At 42.8% G+C, this 19,447-nt stretch overlaps 1 protein-coding gene and 1 pseudogene across 1 annotated transcript; both read right to left on the bottom strand.

Annotated features, from left to right (window-relative positions):
• Positions 1–8,661: 8,661 nt before the first annotated feature.
• Positions 8,662–9,597, bottom strand: LOC102970896 (olfactory receptor 2AP1-like). Its single transcript, XM_007081583.1, has one exon. The coding sequence runs from the start codon at positions 9,595–9,597 to the stop codon at positions 8,662–8,664; it is 936 nt and encodes a 311-aa protein (XP_007081645.1).
• Positions 9,598–11,897: 2,300 nt separating this feature from the next.
• On the bottom strand, positions 11,898–13,508 carry LOC102970602 (annotated as a pseudogene).
• Between the last annotated feature and the right edge of the window lie 5,939 nt (positions 13,509–19,447).

Here is a 19,447-nt window from a genome sequence, read left to right as displayed (position 1 = left end):
CAACCTCCAGCCTAGGGGACTTAATAAATCAATGGTTCATATCATGGGACTCTTGGTGAAAATGATTTTTCCTTATTTGGGAATCATGATGTTAATCTTGTGTTTTTTCTCGCTTGTCTCTAATGCAGCCAGGTAGCCACCAAAAGAGATACCTCTATGCCAGTAAAACTCTTTGCTGACTGCTCAGGGAGTATTATAGAGGAGGAAGGGGGGGGCATGTAAGATTGTAAGAGCTGGTCACAAGTGATGGAGTGCAGGAGGAGGTCATTGAGAGGGTGTGACTGCTGGTTGACTCCAGAGCTGCAGCTGGGCAATTGGAGGCTCCTTATCCCCTCCGCTGTCCTTTGAGTATGTGTCTCTCTCACAGTGGGAACCATTTCAAGGATGCGACATTGAGAGAATAAGGTGTTGTTGAAACTTTCTGGATGGTGTACATTATTGTCTGTTGCAGCTGCTCAAGACAAGCCTTGTAAGCTTGCTCGCTTGTTAAACCTGCCACCTGCCAATCTGGAGGGGTTGCCTCTTTTTGCAGTTTCTCCTTGCCTCATGTACAGGCCTTGTTTATGAACCAACAGCTCAGAGGGCCCTTGGCTGGGCCCAGAGACAAGCTCCCTGGTTCTAGTGTGTGGTGACCTTGGGAGGATTTTGTCTGATGCACGCTGGTGTGCACTGGGCCTGAGAAACTGGGCCTGTTCCAGCTCCAGGGGTGGCATTCCTGACTCATTCACAGAGCAGCTCCCTAGAGAGGGGTTTGTAGTAAGGCTCTTTTGGATCTTTAGACTATGCTGACAAGTCCAGGAGAGACAGATGGATGGACAAATTGGTTGATGGATAGATAGGCACATAAATGGATGGATAACTGGCCACATGGACAGAAGAGGGATAGGTGGAGGTGTGCCTGGCTGGCTGGATTACTGGATGGCCAGGTGACCTGTGAAGGCAGGAGGATACACTCTTGGAGGTGGTATGAAGTAGAAAGAGGCTCCTGAAGGTAGATGGTTCCACTGAGGCAGAGAACCTCTAGCCTGATGTCAACAGGAACATGTTTGGAATTTGGAACAAGAAAAGGCATTTTTTTCCTTAAAATTGGTACCTGAGAAAGAATGTCTAAGGTTACCATTTGTCACTCGTTCTGGAAACTGAGCCTGTAGTGTGTGGAGTGTCTATGCAGGGAGGGGGGTGTGGTCATGTAGTGGGTATAGATGCGCCATGTCAGTCTGAGTGTGATGGACCTGTGGCTGTTTATGATGTACCTGGGGTGTGATATGTGGAAGAGACTGTCTACAGATTCCCCTCTGGACTGTGTTTTCTTGAGTCTGATGAATGGCTTCCACTGGGGGATGGCTGGGAGTGCCTTTCACTTTCTTTTGAACCAGAGCTCCTGTGTTATGGTTCCAATGTCTCTTTCCTTCTTAGCTTACTCTTGTTTTGGTGGAGTACACTCTCCAGTAGCTCCAGGTGCTACTGGGTGGTGCATAGGAAATATAGTTTTTGGGACTTTGCAAATATGAAAATTCTTTATTCTAACTTTGTGCTTGATTGAGAATTGGCTGAGTATAGTAGTCTAGGTGTGATTAATTTTTTTGTTTTTAGAATTTTGAAGGTATTATTCCATTATCTTCAAGATATCAATGCTATTGTTGAGATATCTCAATCTTTACCCAGGCATCTCCTCTTTACAATCAATAATCCATTCATAAAAAACAGATGTTCTGGGTGAAAATGCTAGCTGGGAACCCATCTCCCATCATTTTAAATGGGAAAAAATGTTATGTGATAGTGTCAACCCTAAGCCTCCAATTTCCTAAGACATAAATAAACACAGTAAAATGTTATCAACCTATAACAAACAACAACAGGGTATCATTTTAGGTTGTAAAATGCTTTAAGAAAAATCACCCCTGACCATTAATTAGTATGGTTGTTAACAAACAGTTGCACTGTAAGTAACAGAAAGTCTCTTCTAGCCAGCAACATCCAGTAGGCACTTTCCTTGTTCCTTTTCATGATGCTCATTTCAAATCATGGTGTGTAACTCAAGACTTTTACTACAGTGTTTTGCTAAAGTGCTTGGAGATTTAGCAATGTAAATATAAAGTTTTCTTACGTACACACTAGCTGCGAATGGTGCAATTGTTAAAATATTTCCAGTGCATTATTGTAAATTCTTTAAAGTTACTTAAAAACATATATTTTAAAGTTTATTTACTTGGGGAGAGAGAACACAAGCAGGAAAGGGGCAGAAAGAGAGAGGGAAAGAGAATTCTAAGCAAGCCCCAAGCTGTCAGTGCAGAGCCTGATGCAGGGCTCAGTCCCACGAACCATGAGATTATGACTTGAACCAAAATCATGAGTCAGATGCTCAACCAACTAAGCCACCCAGGGGCCCCCAAAAAAACATAGTTTTTAATTTTAGAGAGAGAGCGAAAATGAAAGAGGGACAGAGAGAGAGAATTTATTTTATTTTATTTTATTTTATTTTATTTTATTTTAGAGAGAGAGTGGGGGAGAGGACAGAGGGAAAGAGAATCTTGAACAGGCTCTATGCTTAGCGTGGAGCCTGATTTGAGACTGAATCCCATGACTCTGGGATCATGACCCGAGCTGAAATCAAGAGTCAGGTGCTCAACCAATTGAGCCACCCAGGAGCCCCTAAAATTACTTTTTAAAAGAGACAAACAGGAGTTTCTTGTCCCTTTCAGCTTAGAAGCTGCTGAAAATCTCTCTCTCCTCCCTCTCTCTTTCCACCCAATCGGTCTGTCCAGAGCACATTCATACATTAATCTTCTAAATAAAAGTTTCAAAAAAGTTTTTTCACATCTTGACAAATAAGATTTTATGCCTCTATAAGTATTTTAAAAGTTTATACTTGGAAGGAAATTTCCAAGTAGAAAGTAATTTTGGAGAATCCATGTTTTGAACACCTGCAAATGTATTTGTAAATAGCAGTTTCAAGATCGGAGTTTCTTTGTCTCCTTTCTTTCTTCCTATTTCCCCCCATTTTCTTCCTTTCTTCTCTCTTATTTCCTCCTTTTCTTCCTCCCTCCCTTCCTCCAACCCCCCCCCCCGAAGGTGTTGTCTTGTCTAGGATAAACACAGAAGTGACCACGCACATATTTAAACAGAATGAAAAATTAGAACAGTTCAGATCTCCACCCTCTCCTTCCCCTCATAGAAAGACTTAGCACTTTGTTATTAGGAAGGGAAGAAGAAGGCCGCCTGGGGGGGTTCAGTCGGTTAAGCATCTGACTCTTGATTTCAACTCAGGTCATGATCTTAGGGTTGGGAGAGGGAACCCCACATGTGGTTCCATGTTAAGCATGGAGCCTGCTTGAGATTCTCACTCTCCCTCCCTCTCTCTTTGCCCTTGCCCCACACGTGCATTCTCCCTCTCACTCTCTCTCTGTCAAAAATAAATAAACATTAAAAAAAAGGGGGGAGGAAGAGAACACTTCAAGTCACTGTTTTTCCCTATTTGAGCCATGAGGTAAGAGTGGATGTATAGTCAATTCTGGCTATTTTCTTTAAGGATTTTACTTTGATCTTTTAATTTTTATTGAGAGTCCTTACATAGCTATTGGGAATTATATCTAAGCAGAGTTCCTGAATCTGTGAGTATGCCCCTTCAGTGTTCTAAACAAAAATATTTATATTCTCAGCCCTAGTAGGTTAGAAAGACTACTCAACCCCTTAGAAAAATCTTTCTCACTAATACCAGCATGCTACTTAAATTAATAAAATTTTCATAGACAGGCATCTCCCTAGATCTGGTATTTTGTTTGATTAAAATTAAAATACAAATACATTTAACTAAGCCCTAAAATAAAAATCTCATCATTCTTGAGCCTGGATGGGTCAATCAGTTAAGCGTCTGACTCGATTTTGGATCAAGTCATGATCTCATGTTTTGTGGGATCAAGCCCTGTGTTGGGCTCTGCACTGACAGCTCGGAGCCTGCTTGGGATTCTTCCTCTCCCTCTCTCTCTCTGCCCCTCCTCTGCTTGTGCTCGTATGTGTGTGCTCTCTCTGTCTCTATCAAAATAAATAAAACATTAAAATGATCCCCATAACTCTTAACCTTAACAGACTAAAAAAACGACTCAACGATTAAAAAAAATCATCTAATACCAATACATCGCTTAAATTTATAAATTCTCTACAGGCAGATCTAGCAGATTTATCTTATTAATGGTTTAATAATTAAAGCAAGGCACTGAAAATGCCTAGATGAGTTTATTAACTCCATAAATGCAGGTTTGAATTAATTTTTATTAAATTAATTTTTAATAAAATTACACATGAAAGTATCTGTATCCTAGTGAGACTGCCTTCCAAATCAACAGTGATTAGAAGGAGCAGACATTAAGAACAATAAAGAGTAGTCCATAATGCCTTACTTAACCTGATTACACCCATATGGAACATAGCAGGGAGAAAAATTAAGCCATAAATGAGAGTTTGACTAAGTTACATTCATTAGGGTTGGTCAATTTTGTGCCAGCCACTGTAGTTGACATTTTCTAAAACAAACAAAACAAAACAAAACACAAAACAACAAAAATCCTAACTAGAGAGAGGTGTTTGTTTAGATAATTCCTGGGACAGTGATTCCATTGTTTGAGAATTTAAATCTTTTGAGCTTTTTAAACTGTGGTGTGTATGTGACATTGTAAAAATAGAAAATCCCACTAGAGGGAGCCATTTCCCTGATTGTCTCTGGAATACTGGTTCCACGCCTTGAGAATCTGGTTTCATGGGCTTGTACACGTTCTAAGTGGCTACCTGGGTCTTCAATCTCTCTCCTCATTCCACAGTTCTGGTGGGGGGCATCACAAAGGAATTATCCTAATAACTTTGAAGCAGAAGGTGGGATGAATTTATGAAGTCCTAGTACAGTATGCTGGTGCTTAAGATGAGAGCACATTGTGAGCACACAAAGCATTTGTCTGCTTTGGACTTGGCTCATAAATTGTGTCTTTACTAGGTGTGGACAAGGGGAAGGGCTACATTCAGTTAAGACTGATACAGGCTGAGAAATGAGTGAATCAGCACATCTTTCTTCTGTCTGTTTTCCACAGCTACCCACACACTCAGCCTGGGTAGCTCCAGGTCTCTCTTGCAGACCATGGCCTTCATGTGAGAATTTTTATTCTCTGGGGACAGAGTCCCTGGAAAAGGGTGTCCCAGAAATGCTCCTGACAAGAGTGTGGGGACTTGAGGCTCCACGTGGTTTCTGAGCTCTCTGGGAAACTTCATTAAAATTTTTTTAAAAAATGTTTATTTATTTTTGAAAGAGATACACACAGAGTACCAGTGGGAGAGGGACAGAGAGAGAGGGAGATATAGAATCTGAAGCAGGCTCCAGGCCAGGAGCTGTCAGCATAGAGCTTGATGTGGGGCTGGAACTCACAAACTGTGAGATCATGACCTGAGCCGAAGTCAGAAGCTTAACTGACTGAGCCACACAGGCACCCTTTCTGGGAAACTTTAAAATCTCATTTCACACAGATAATGTTCAAATCAGATTCCTTGGGATAAGATTTTCAAAGTCTACTGGGCCAACATTCCCATCCAAGTCTTACTTTAGGGGCCAGATTACCTGTGATGAGGACATGGAATGTCCCAGAAGAAAAGTAAATAATTTTGCCTCAGTATGTCTTCTGTTTAGGGCCTATTTCTGGGTAACTTTCTCTGGCCTATAGCCATGGATGAGAAGAGATGAATTTCTCTTTCCTGACCTGACCAAGCCAACTTCAACTCACTTTTTAATCTTGGATCCTTAACCAGCACACAACATATGTTTACCATGTATGTTTACTTTTGGTTTGTGTACTGGTTAATTTTTGTTGAGTAATAAACCATTTGAACTCTTAGTGACTTAAAACAACCACATTTATTTAGTTCATGATTCTGTGGGTTGGCTTCTTGGGCTGGGCTCATTTGGGTGGTTCTTCTGTTGATCTTTGATGGGCTCATTCATGCATCCCCAGATGGCTGCTGGCCACCTGGCCACCTGTGCTGTGTGTGTGTGTGTGTGTGTGTGTGTGTGTATGTGATTAGTATCAGCAAAAGTGATGGTGGCAAAGAGGTCTTGGGTCTTTTATCATCTAGTAGGACAGCCCAGGCTTGCTCACATGGGAGTCAGAGGGTTTCAAAGGCTTTTGGAAGTTCTGCTTGCATTATGATTGCTAGTGTCACAATGTCTGAAGCAAGCCACATGGCCAAACCCAGAGTCAATGTGGGAGGGTCTTACCAAAGAAAGTGGCTATAAGAAAGCAAAGACTGTGAGACTATCTCTAGCAGTCTCTGATGGTCGTATTTGACATGTGGCCTATGTGCAGTGTTGAAATACAGGAGCAGAGTGAATCTGAGAACCATTTTGAGGGAGGAGACAGCAGGGGTGGGCGACAGATTGCAGGGAAGGGTTAGTGATGGCTTCAAGATGTCTAGCCCAGGGCACCTGGGTGACTCAGTCAGCTGAGCATCCGACTTCGGCTCAGGTCGTGATCTCACTGTTTTTGAGTCTGAGCCCCACATCGGGCTCTCTGCTGTAAGCCTGTCAGTGCAGAGCCCACTTTGGATCATCTGTCTTCCTCTCTCTGCCCTCCCTCTCTTGTGCTCTCCCTAAAATAAATAAATATTAAAAAAAAAGAGATGTCTAGCCTCAAAAGTGAAAGGATGGTGGTACTATGAATACAAATGGGAATGATTTGGAGCTAGTTTGGGGAACCAACCCCTCTCAGAGGAGTGGGTATTTCTGCATACCTATTACCTCAAAAGAAGCAGCATGGTGGAGGCAAGTGAGCAAAAGCTGGTGAAGGTCCAGCTGTGAGGGGCTGGGGAGGGAAAGAAAAGGGCTAGAAGCGTCAAATATTTTCTATTGCAGACTATTTTTTAGAAGAGGAAACCCAGGCTCAAGGCCACATAAACTAGAAATCAGGAGAAGTAGGGTCTAAATAAAGGCCTGCTTAGCTTGAGAATTTGTGTTCTTTTTTGAAAAGAATGTTTATTTGTTTTGAGAGAGGGGTAGAGAGAGGGTGAACAGGGGAAGGGCAGAGAGAGAGGGAGAGAGAGAATCCCAAACAGCTCCATGCTGTCAGCACAGAGCCCGATGTGGGGCTCGATCTCATGAACCATGAGATCATTACCTGAGCCCAAATAAAGAGTTGGATGCTTAACCAGCTGAGCCACCCAGGCGCTCCTATGTTGTTTTTAATACCCCCGGCACCATGTTTCATCTTTTGAGGTAACAGAGATCCAGAGATCCCTCTCCTTTGAAAGAGGAGGCAAGGATGAGAAAGCAGATGTAGGGCCAGAGATACACTGAGGTGAAGGGAGTGAATTTTTCTGGGCTTAGGCTGCACAGCTTCATGCTTTTCTGAAAATTATGTAATGAGCTGACCAAGGAGAGAAAGAGTGGGAAAGGGAAGGATCATGATTGAAGAGAGAAATATTGTCCCCCAAGGACTTTTGTCAGGGATTTCAGAGGAAAGGGATTCCTGAGCACCCGTGAAGGCCAGGATTGAAGGGGGAGGCATGAAGCCAGAACAGGCCAGGTCTGGGGGCTTCCTGTTCCTTTAGGATAAAGCTATCTTGGGAGCAGAGAAAGAGGAGGCTGACAGTGGGGTGAATGTGGTGGACTTGGCATAAGGGATGTGGGGAAAGGTCAGGAGGGTGAGTGAGGCCTAAGCTCTGGAAGTATAGCAGTGGTGCATATGATGGTGTAGTTGGAGTCCGAAGTCTGTGACTGTGTGTGCAACTCAAATTTTCCCTTGATGTCTGGTTAATACCCTGCCTTCCTGGAGTTTCAGAGCTGCCTCTTCATACAGAGGGACATTTAGATTTGTCATTGGGGGACACTACTGTGTTTTTACTTAGATAATTTTTTTAATGTTTATTTATTTTTGAGAGAGAGAGACAGAAGACAAGCAGGGGAGGCAGAGAGACAGAGGGAGACACAGAATCTGAAACAGGCTCCAGGCTCTGAGCTGTAAGCACAGAGCCCGATGTGAGGCTCAAACCCATGAACCGTGAGATCATGACCTGAGCTGAAATTGGATGCTTAACTGACTGAGTCACCCAGGACTGCATAGCCCTGAAACTACGATGTTTTTGAGTGGTCCCTGTTCAGACTCTTGACCCAGTCTTACTTTTCTTTCTTTTTTCTTCACCTCCCTCCCTGGTCTATAGGGAGCATTGGTTTTGGTCCCACAGGGATATTTCTACTGACAACCAAGTGAGTAAACTTGGAAGCACATGCGCCCTCAATCATGACTTTGGGTGAGGCCACAGCCCTGGTTGACAGCCTGACTACAGTCTCGTGAGTCACCTTAAGCAGGAGTTACTGATCTAATCACCCAGGTTCTGGCCCACTGAAGCTATGAGATGACAAATGTTTGTTGTTTTACGCCACTAGGTTTTGTGTGTAAGTCATTAAGGGGCAATAGGTAATTAATACATATTTTGGTACCTGGAAGTGGGGTGCTGACATAACAAATACCTAAAATACGGGTGTGGCTTTGGGACCAGGGAATGGATGGAAGCTTTGAGGATTTTGAAGAAAGTATTCATGAAAGCTTAACCTTGAAAATACTTTTTTGTAGAATTCTTGGACTCTGGGGAGGAGAGTCCTATTTCCCTGGAAGGTGACTTGTAGGGCTGTCATTTATTTTGGAGCCATGCCATTTTCCTGATCAGGTCTTTCACTACTTGCTTAACTTGTTGGTTCCTGAGAGTGTAGATAAAGGGATTCAAGAGGGGGGCAATAATTGTATTGATTAGGGACACTCCTTTGTTGAAATCAACCCCCTTGCCTGGAGAGGGCTTCACATACATGAAGAAGCAGCTGCCATAGCACAGGGTGACCACAATGATATGGGAGGAACAGGTGGAGAAAGCTTTTTTTCTCTCTTGGACCGAGGGGATCCTGACAATTGTCCGGATGATCTGGACATAGGATATGGAGATCAGCACTAGAGTGCTGACCAGCGCCACCACGGCCAGGGTAAAATCCACCATCTCTAACACCTGTGGCCCACTGCACACCACCTCCATTAGAGGCGTATAGTCGCAGAAGAAGTGGTTGATGTGGGTGTCACAGAATGGAAGCTGACTGGTCAGGATGACAGGCACTATGATGAAGAAGAATCCTGCCAGCCAGCAGGTGAGGATAAGCTGTGTGCAGACTCTGTTGCTCATGAGGATGGGGTAGTGGAGGGGCTGGCAGATGGCAATATACCGGTCATAGGCCATGGCTGTGAGGAGGAGGAACTCTGTAGCCCCCAGGAAGATGTGGAAAAAGTCCTGAGTAATGCAGCCAGCAAAACTGATGGTCTTGGTCCCTGTGGCAATGTTGAGCAACATCTTGGGCACGATGACGGTTTGGAACCAAATTTCTAGGCAGGACAGATTCCGGAGGAAGAAGTACATAGGGGTTTGCAGGCGTGTGTCCAGCAAGGTCAGACTGATGACAACCAGGTTTCCAGAGACAGTCACAAGGTAGGCAAGCAGCAGGAGCAGGAAAACTGCCACCTGAAGCTCTTTGGTGTCTGTCAGGCCTTGGAGGAAGAACTCAGTCACTATGGTCTGATTGGCCATTGTGGGCCTCAGCCCTTTCCAGAAATGTGCAACCTGGGCAGATAGGAGCATCAGAAATTAGGATGAAGAAGATGAAAATTTCTCCTAAAGTGCATCATTCTTTTACCTGTCCACTGTCTCCCTATAGATTCAGGGAAGCAGAGCAGAAGCTTCCGGAGACTCTTCCTTAGTCAGAAATCAGCCTAGATCTTTCAGAATCTTTGAGGTATTATTGAATGTCAGTGACTTTTCCCTCTCCTTTCCTTATTTCTTTCCTCTTTTATTTCTTTTATTTCCTCTGAAAAAGGCTACATAGAATTCTCTGCTCTTCCCCCAGTTCTCTTTAGAACTGGCAAACACCTATTCATCCTTCAAGATCCAGTCTAAGTGTGACCTCTTACATGAGGCCTTTCCCGTAGGCCTGCTGATTCTTCTGCTTTCTCCCAGCTCTGGTAACACATAATTTGTGCCTCTGTTATATTTCTGTAGAGTCAGTGACGTAGGATAGAACCTCTCTTCCCTGCCAGGCCACAAACATCTTGAGCCTAGGGACTGTTTTTTGTTCATCTGCTCAGCACTTACCTTTCCCTTATCAGTAGATGCACTGGTCTTCTCAGATCTGTATTCACAACAAAAAATTTTTTTCCTTCAAATTTTTTATTTAAGTTCTAGTTAGTTAATATACAGTGTATTATTATTTTCAGGGGTAGAGTTTAGTGAATCATCACTTGCATATAACACCCAGTGCTCAACACAAGTGCCCTCCTTTTTTTTTTTTTTAATTTTTAAATGTTTATTTATTTTTGAGAGACAGAGCGAGACAGAGAACAAGTCGGGGAGGGGCAGAGACAGAGGGAGACACAGAATCCTAAGCAGGCTCCAGGCTCTGAGCTGTCAGCACAGAGCCTGATGCAGGGCTTGAACCCACAAATTGTGAGATCATGACTTGAGCTGAAGTTAGATGCTTAACTGACTTAGCCACCCAGGTGCCCTGACAAGTGCTCTCCTTAATACCCATCACCCATTTAGCCCATCTCCCACCCACTAACTTCCATCAACTCTCGGTTTCACAACAAAATTTTCTACTTCTTAAAGCATTGTTTGCATATGTAGCATGTATTTTGGAATAAGAAGCATTTTTCACTTACCTTGCTGTTTGCTTACATTGAACCCTTATTAAAAGTTGTCTGACATTTGCATCTGGATTGTAAATTACTGGAAGAGAGGGGGTGTCTTATTTTTACTCAGACTCCCTTCCCTCCCCCCACCCCCAGATATACCGAGGTATAATTTATAAATAAAATTGTAAGATATTTAAAGTATACATTATGATGATTTGATATATGTATACATCGTGAAAGGACCCCACAGTTAATTAGCACATCCATCACCTCACATATTAAGCATTTTTTTTTTGTTTGTTTTGTTTTGTTTTTGGTGAGAACATTTAAGTTCTATTCTCTTAAGAAATTTCAATTACACAATACAGTATTATCCACTATAGTCTATGGTCTTCTTTTTTTTTTTTTAAATAAAATCTGCTTTTACTTCTCTCCTGCCACCCTTTCACATATATGCTGTCTACCTGAATCCCTGATTCAGGAAAACATGAATGGTGTACACCAGTGTGCAAACCCAAATGAATATAGGAGCCAAACAGGTCACGTAAATGAGGGGAAAATGCCAGATGGAGAGGGCCTGCTTTACCAGAGACATGGACAGACAATGATAAGTGCCAGCTGACATTGGACAGGAGCGGATATGGAGTGGTGGGCATGCCGAACAGCTGTCCCTCAGCTCAGGTCAAGTTGCCAAACCTTTGAAGAGGCCAGAAACCTACGTGTGAAAGAAATATCTTTTTAAATCTTAACCAGTAATTTGTAACATTTTAAAATGCTGGTTGGGCCCAAAATAATGTTTAAAAGGTTGCTGCAAGCCAGATTCAGTACATGGCCACCAGTTTTCAATTCCTGCACTAAAAAGGACAATGGATAAAACAAAGTTATTTTCTATTTCAGTCCTCTTGTCTAAGCTGAGAAACAGCTTTTCCGTCCCCACAGGGGTTGTCTTGTGAAGGTGCTTACCTCACGTCTTAACTCGGCAAAGGGGGATTCTAGAGTCTGGGACAGTTGGGAGCAAGGTGTCAGCAGATCCAGCGTGTGAAGGCCCAGGGTAAGATGGTCCTCATCCCCCAGGTCCACCTCTTGCCCAGAGTTCTGTGACTTCCCTGGAGCCGCCACAGAGGTTCAGGCCCCTGAGCCCAGCCTGGGCCTCAGGCAACGTCTAGATCTCCACCCTTGGGCTTGCAACCTTTGAGACCATCACCCACACTCCTGGTATATTTCTGGGTAGTGTTGGAAGCCCACAGGTGGGTCCAGGTCCCCGTGGCCAGGGGCCAGGGGCACAGGCAACCCACTGGCACCCTGGCCTCTGTGTCTCCCGGCACCAGGCCTATGGACCCACTGGTGCTTGGCCACGGCTGACTTCTGGCCGAAGCGCCTGCCACGTTGAGGACAGAAATAGGGGTGGTCCGCTGTGGGTCCACCGATGCGCTGCCATTTCTGAGCTCTGAAGAAGCAGCGCCCGCAGTCTGGGCATGGGTAGGGCTTCTCTCCAGTGTGCGTGCGCACGTGACGCCGAAGGTCTGACGCATGGGCAGTGGCGCGGCCACAGTCCTCGCACTGGAAGGGAGTCTCGCTGCCGTGGACCCGCTGGTGCTTGGAGCTGGCAGAGCTCCGGCAAAAGCAGCGGCCACAGTCATCACGGCGGCAGGGCTTCTGGTCTGCATGGACCCGTAGGTGAGTGGTGAGGGCTGAGCGCCGGGGGAAGCCCGGCCACGGTCCAGGCAGCGGTAGGACGGCTCTCGCCATAGCTGGCCCGGTGCTTGCTCGGAGAGGAGGCCGGGCCAAAACCCTTGCCACAGTCAGGGCTACAGAAAGGCTTCTCGCCCGTGTGGGTGCACAGGTGCGCCACCAGGGCCGAGCGCCAGGCAAAACTCCTTCCGCTCATGTAGCAACCGTGACGCTGGCCTGCTCTGGGGACGGGGTGGGCACAGAGTGGGGGGTGAGCTCGGCGGGTTGTCTTGGATGGTCGCTCCAAGCTCTAAGGGAGCCCAGCAGAAGGGTGTTTCAGAGCCTTCAGCCCAGGAGGCTGAGCTTCCACAGAAAGGATCTTCTCCGGTGCCTCAGTCCTTTCTCTTTGTCCTTTCCCGTCCTTTTCTGGAATCTGAGTCTGTTTCGTCAGACACTCTTCCACCTCCGGACCCCGGGCATCAGGGCCCCACAGGTCGGCCCCTTCCTCCACCCAGATGAGGGCTGGCTTAGTGCCTCGGAACCCTGGGAGAACGCAAACGCCACGCGGAGGCCGCCCCCTGCTGTCCCGACTTCCTGACCTGGGGCCTCTCACTGCGGGTGCCAGCTCGAGTGTGGGCGGGGTGGGCCGGGAGGTGGCCCAGGCGAGTAGGCGGGACTTCACCGAGCGCGCCCAGATGACTGTAGGTCTCCGGCACCACGTCCAGCTACAGGCCCTCTGAGCAGGCCGCAGACACCCCCACTCCTACAGCGAGAAGTACACGGCCACGTCTGCTAAGCCTACGGCGCCTGGGCTCGTCTGCTCCCAGAGGCCCCTTCCAGTTCCCACGCAGGGAGCTGGGCCAGAGCCGGCGCTTTGGCAAGTGCAGCCCGGTTCTGGGAGCCTCCTGTACCAGAGGATGCCCCCCCCCCCCCAGGGCCTGGGCCGGGTTCGCAAGGCCAGGAGCGAGGCAGCCGGCCCCTCGAGGAACCACCAGGATGGCCAAAAGACCAAGAGCTGCTAGCAGAAGGGACACGGACAGTCACTATGCTATACATTAGGTCTTCAGACCTTATTCATCTTATAACTGAAAGCTTGTACACTTCTACCAACCTCTCCCTATTTATCCCCACCCAGCCCATGGTAACCACCATTCTACTCTGTTTCCTTCAGTTTGACTTTTTATTTAGATCCTACATATAAAAGATACCATACAGTATTTGTCTTTGTCTGGCTCATTTCACATAGTATAATGGCCTCCACGTTCATCTATGTCATTGCAAGTGGCAGGACTGCCTTCTTTTTTGAGGCCGAATAATAGTCCATTATATATATTACATTTTCTCTATCCATTCATCCATTGATGGCCAACTAGGTTGTTTCCATACCTTGAATACTGTGAATAATGTTGTAATGAACATGGGAGTACAGGGATCTCTTTGGAGAGGACTATCCTCTAGCTTTATTTTTTTATTTTTTTTTTAATTTTTAAGTTTCTTAACCTGTTGTTTTCTGAGAATGAGCACAAGAAAGCTCACAGGAGCAGTAGCTAATTTGCCTAGTAATTCAGAAACCTTGGTCTTGGGTCATTTCGGGGCTCTGACAAGGGAAACTATGCTCTGTGGCTCCCTCCTTTTCTGCACAGTGACTGGTTATCTGAGAAGTGGCCTCAGGAACTCACCAGCCCAGGGACAACACAAGCTTGTCAGGCCTCTGAGGATCCCCCAAAGAGGGAGCAGGGAGTGTACAGTCTGGCAAGTCCTCTGTGGTTTCATGAAAAGAGCTCAGACTTGCAGCGAAATGTGGAGGCAACTCTGTACAAATAGTCACAGGATTACATTTCCATAGAAATCTTTTCTTGACCCATTCTTCTTTTTTATCTAGCCTTTTCTTCCCTTACGGCAGCAACAATCCTAAAAAATAGCTATCCAAAGACAAAATTCTGTTACTTAGTCAACATCCAAATCATGCAGCAGAAGGGTCAGGGAAAGTCTGAGGTGGGGTTGGAAGCTTCCCCCTTGTGCTATGGTCCATGGTTCCTTCTGGAATCTAAGGTTCTGAAGTTTTAGGTCATGTGAGAGGCTCTGAACAGGTTCCATTCAATGAAAAGAGACATTTGCTTTATAGACTCTTCTATTGCAGACTCAGGGGATCAGTGCTGGGAAAAAACCAAGTGGTACTCAGGGGAATTTGTAATCAGAATTCACTAATTTACTCAGGATCAGAATTCACTAATTTACTCAGGATATAGTTGTTCTGGCCACAAATTGTAAGCAGGACAATTTGTCAAAAATCCCCCGAGAAGATGACAAAATACTTACCTAAGAGCTTGCTTCCTAATGAATATGTGTCCCTATCAGTTGTTGATAATGTAGTTGGTAATAACTGTTAGTAGTTTTTTTAAATTTAGCTTAAAATTTTAATTCCAGTATAGTTAACATACAGTGTTATATTCATTTCAGGTGTTCAATATAGTGATTCAACAGTCCTGTACAGTTTTCCATGCTTATCGTTATAAGTGTACTTTTAATTCCCATCGGCTATTTCACCATCTCCCTCCACCCCCCCCCGATAACCCTCTGTTCTCTATAGTTAAGAGTCTGTTTTCTCTGTTCATAAATACTTTTGAGAACTGATAAGTAGGTCAAAAGGTATCAGACAACTTTGTCATCCTTATAATTTTTGCTAGCCCTGAAGCATAGCCATATATGTCCAGCCTGATCACAATATTCATTTTATTTTAAATTGTATTGCTCAAATATTATGCTCAGACATGGCGTTAAATAAGGGTACTTTTTCATAATGTGGACATGGTATGCCTCTGTATCAGACATCAGAAGACTTTGATTCTAGTCTAGTTCTGTTATTAACACTGAGACCTTGGACAATTCTTTTCCGTCTCCTGAAATCTTAGTTTTTCAGTTTTTTTTTTTACTGAATTTTTATTTGTGAGGATTTATTTTATTATTATTTTTAAATATAAGTTATTGTCAAGTTAGGTAACATACAATGTATATATACATACATAACATACAATGTATATATATGGTTTTGAGGGTAGATTCCCATGATTCATTGCTTACATACGATACCCAGTGCTCATCCCAACAAGTGCCCTCCTCCATGCCCATCACCCATTTCCCCCTTCCCTTGCCTCCCACCCCCCATCAACCCTCAGTTTGTTCTCTGTATTTAAGAGTCTTTTATGGTTTGCCTCCCTCTCTATTTGAAACTATTTTTTTTCCTTCCCTTCTCCCATGGTCTTCTGTTAAGCTTCTCAAGTTCCACCTATGAGTGAAAACATATGATATCTGTCTTTCTCTGACTGACTTATTTCACTTAGCATAATACACTCCAGTGCCATCCACGTTATTGCAAATGGCAGGATTTCATTCTTTCTCATTGCCAAGTAGTATTCCATTGTATGTAAAACCGCATCTTCTTTATCCATTTCATCAGTTGATGGACATTTGGTCTCTTTCCATAATTTGGCTGTCGTTGAAAGTGCTGCTATAAACATTGGGGTACAAGTGCTCCTATGAATCAGCACTCTTGTGTCCTTTGAATAAATTCCTAGAAGTGCAGTTGCTCAGTTGTAGGATAATTTTATTTTTAATTTTTTGAGAAACCTTCATACTGTTTTCCAGAGTGGCTGCACCAATTTGCATTTTCACCAAAAGTGCAAGAGGGTTCCTGTTTCTCCACATCCTCACCAGCATCTGTTGTTTCCTGAATTGTTAATTTTAGCCACTCTGACTGGTGTAAAGTGGTATCTCAGTGTGGTTTTGATTTGTATTTCCCTGATGATGAGTCATGTTGAGCAGCTTTTCATTTGTCTGTTGGCCATCTGGATGTCTTCTTTGGAAAAGTGTCTATTCATGTCCTCTGACCATTTCTTGTGTTTTGGGTGTTGAGTTTGGTAAGTTCTTTATAGATTTTGGGTTTAGTTTTTCAGTTTTTACCAACAATTTCTAGCTGTTAAGATCATGAATATGTGTCTATATATTAGATGTCTTTTGATTTGTCTTAATTTCGTTGTTTTCAAGCTTTGAGAAGCTTCCCTATATTTCTCATATTTTAGAATATTGTGAACAGGTTTCTGTTCACCTTTTCTATACCCTTCATGATTCCATCTGAAATTCCAGTTTCCTTTTTGCCTGCTCACCCTGAAACTGTATCTAGCTTCTAGGGAACTAATGGAAGTGCCCTCAAGGAAGGCATGGGAATTCATTAATAAGTCTCTGTAGCTACAAAAAAAGACCTGTTGTCTTTGCCTTAGGGAGATGGCTTCAGGGATCTTTGTTTTGGGGGTTAGCTAGATGTCTTCTTGGTTCATACAGAAATAAGCCAGAGAAGCCTAGATCAAACCTTGGGTAGTTTTATTATACACATTTGCTGATTAGTACTCAGTGATGACTCAAGGGAACCGTATGCAGATCTCCAGAGAACTTACACAGCTGTCTTGTCTCTGGTACTATTTCTTGTAAACTCCAGTAATTGCTCATTGTTAATATATAGAAATATAGTTGATTTTTATATGTTTACTTGCACTTTGTGATCTTGCTAAATTCACTTATTAGTTCCAGTAGCCTTTGTAGAATCTTTGGAATTTTGTGTTGATCATGCAGTCTACAAATAAGACAGTTTTATTTCTTTCTTTCCAATATTTTTTCATGTCTTATTCCAATTTTATAAGTGGACTTCTATAACAGTATTGAATATGAGTGGTGACAGTGGACATTGCCTTGTTCCCAATCTTAGGTGAAAGACATTCAGTTTTTCCCATTAAGATTAATGTTAGTTGTTGTTTTTTTCATGGAGGCCTTATATTAAGTTGAAAAACTTACTTCTCTCTCTAATTTTCTAGGAGTTAAAAAAATCATGAATGTATGTTGAATTTTAATTTTGCATTTTCTGCATATACTGAGATAATCATATATTTACAAAATTTTTTTGTTGATATAGTAAATTGTATTGATGGATTATGTTTATTTCATTTTAAAATTATTTAATCCTTCCATGAAATTTAAACTTTTCATTTAATTTGAAGCTTAAAAAAGCCTTATTGAAGTACAGTTGCTAAAAAAATTACACACATTTCTAGAAAGAAGTTGTTATGGCCTATGTCAAAGAAATTACTGCTGTGTTTTCTTCTAGAGTTTTTATGGTTTCAGGTTTCACATTTAGGTCTTTAATCCATTTTGAAATTATTTTTGTGTATGGTGTAAGAAAGTGGTCCATTGTAATTTTTTTGCCTGTTGCTGTCCAGTTTTCCCAATACCATTTGTTGAAGAGACATTTTCCCCCATTGGATATTCTTTCCTGCTTTGTCAAAGATTAATTGACCATAGAGTTGTGGGTTTATTTCTGGGTTTTCTATTCTGTTGTATTGATCTATTGTTCCTATTTTGTGCCAGTGCCATACTGTTTTGATTATGACAGCTTTGTTTCATTCTTTTTATTTTTAAAGTTTATTTATTTTTGAGAAAGATTGTGCATGTGGGTGTGGGAGGGTCAGAGAGAGAGATCAAGAGACAGAGAATCCCAAGCAGGCTCCACACTGTCAGCACAGAGCTCAACGTGGGGCCCAAACCCATGAACTGTGAGATCATGACCTGAGCTGAAATCAAGATTCAGACACTTAACTGACTGAGCCATCCAGGTACCCCAATTATGATAGGTTTGTAATATAACTTGAAGTCCAGAATTGTTATGCCTCCATCTCTGTTTTTCTAAGTGTGGTTTGGCTCTTTGGGGTCTTTTGTGGTTCCATACAAATTTTAGGATTGTTTGTTATACCTCTGAGAAAAATACTTCTGGTATTTTTATAGGGATTGCATTAAATGTATAGATTGCTTTGGGTAGTATAGACATTTTAACAATATTTGTTCTTCCAATCCATGAGCATGGAATGTCTTTCTATTTCTTTGTGTCATCTTCAATCTTTCATCCATGTTTTATAGTTTTCAGAGTACAGGTCTTTAACCTCTTTCATTAGGTTTATTCCTAGGTATCTTATTTTTGTTGCAATTGTAAGTGGGATTGATACCTTGATTTCTTGTTCTGCCACTTTATTATTGGTGTATAAAAGTGCAACAGATTTCTGTATGTTGATTTTGTATCTTATGACTTTACCCAATTCATTTATGAGTTCCAGCAATTTTTTGGTGGATTCTTTAGGGTTTTCTATAGATAGTATCATGTTATCTGTCAATACTTCTTCTTTGCTGATTTGGATGCCTTTATTAGTTTTTGTTGTCTTATTGCTATGGCTGTGGCTTCCAGTACTATGTTGGATACAAGTGTTGAGAGTGGACATTCTTGTCTTGTTCCTGACCTTAGGAGAAAAGCTCTCAGTTTTTCCACATTTAGGATGATGTTCACTGTGTGTTTTTCCTATAAGGTCTTTATTATGTTGAGGTATGTTTCCTCTAAATCCTACTTTGTTGAGGGTTTTTTTAATCATGCATGGATGTTGTACTTTGTCAAATGCTTTTTCTGCATCTATTGAGAGGATCATATGGTTCTCAACCTTTCTTATACTAATGTGATGTATCACATTGATAGATTTACAAATGTTTTTATTTTTTATTTTTTTAATTTATTTTTATTTTTTTAGCATGTGAAAAGTATTTTGTTTATCATTTTATTTTTTTCAATATGCGAAGTTTATTGTCAAATTGGTTTCCATTCAACACCCAGTGCTCATCCCAAAAGGTGCCCTCCTCAATACCCATCACCCACCCTCTCCTCCCTCCCACCCGCCATCAACACTCAGTTTGTTCTCAGTTTTTAAGAGTCTCTTATGCTTTGGCTCTCTCCCACTCTAACCTCTTTTTTTTTTTTTTCCTTCCCCTCTCCCATGGGTTTCTGTTAAGTTTCTCAGCATCCACATAAGAGTGAAAACATATGGTATCTGTCTTTCTCTGTATGGCTTATTTCACTTAGCATCACATTCTTCAGTTCCATCCACATTGCTACAAAGGGCCATATTTCATTCTTTCTCATTGCCACGTAATACTCCATTGTGTATATAAACCACAATGTCTTTATCCATTCATCAGTTGATGGACATTTAGGC

This window comes from Panthera tigris, chromosome B4, assembly GCF_018350195.1.
Source record: "Panthera tigris isolate Pti1 chromosome B4, P.tigris_Pti1_mat1.1, whole genome shotgun sequence".
NCBI lineage: Eukaryota > Metazoa > Chordata > Mammalia > Carnivora > Felidae > Panthera > Panthera tigris.
Note: the sequence above shows the minus strand (reverse complement) of the source record. Positions and strands in the feature narration are given on the sequence as shown.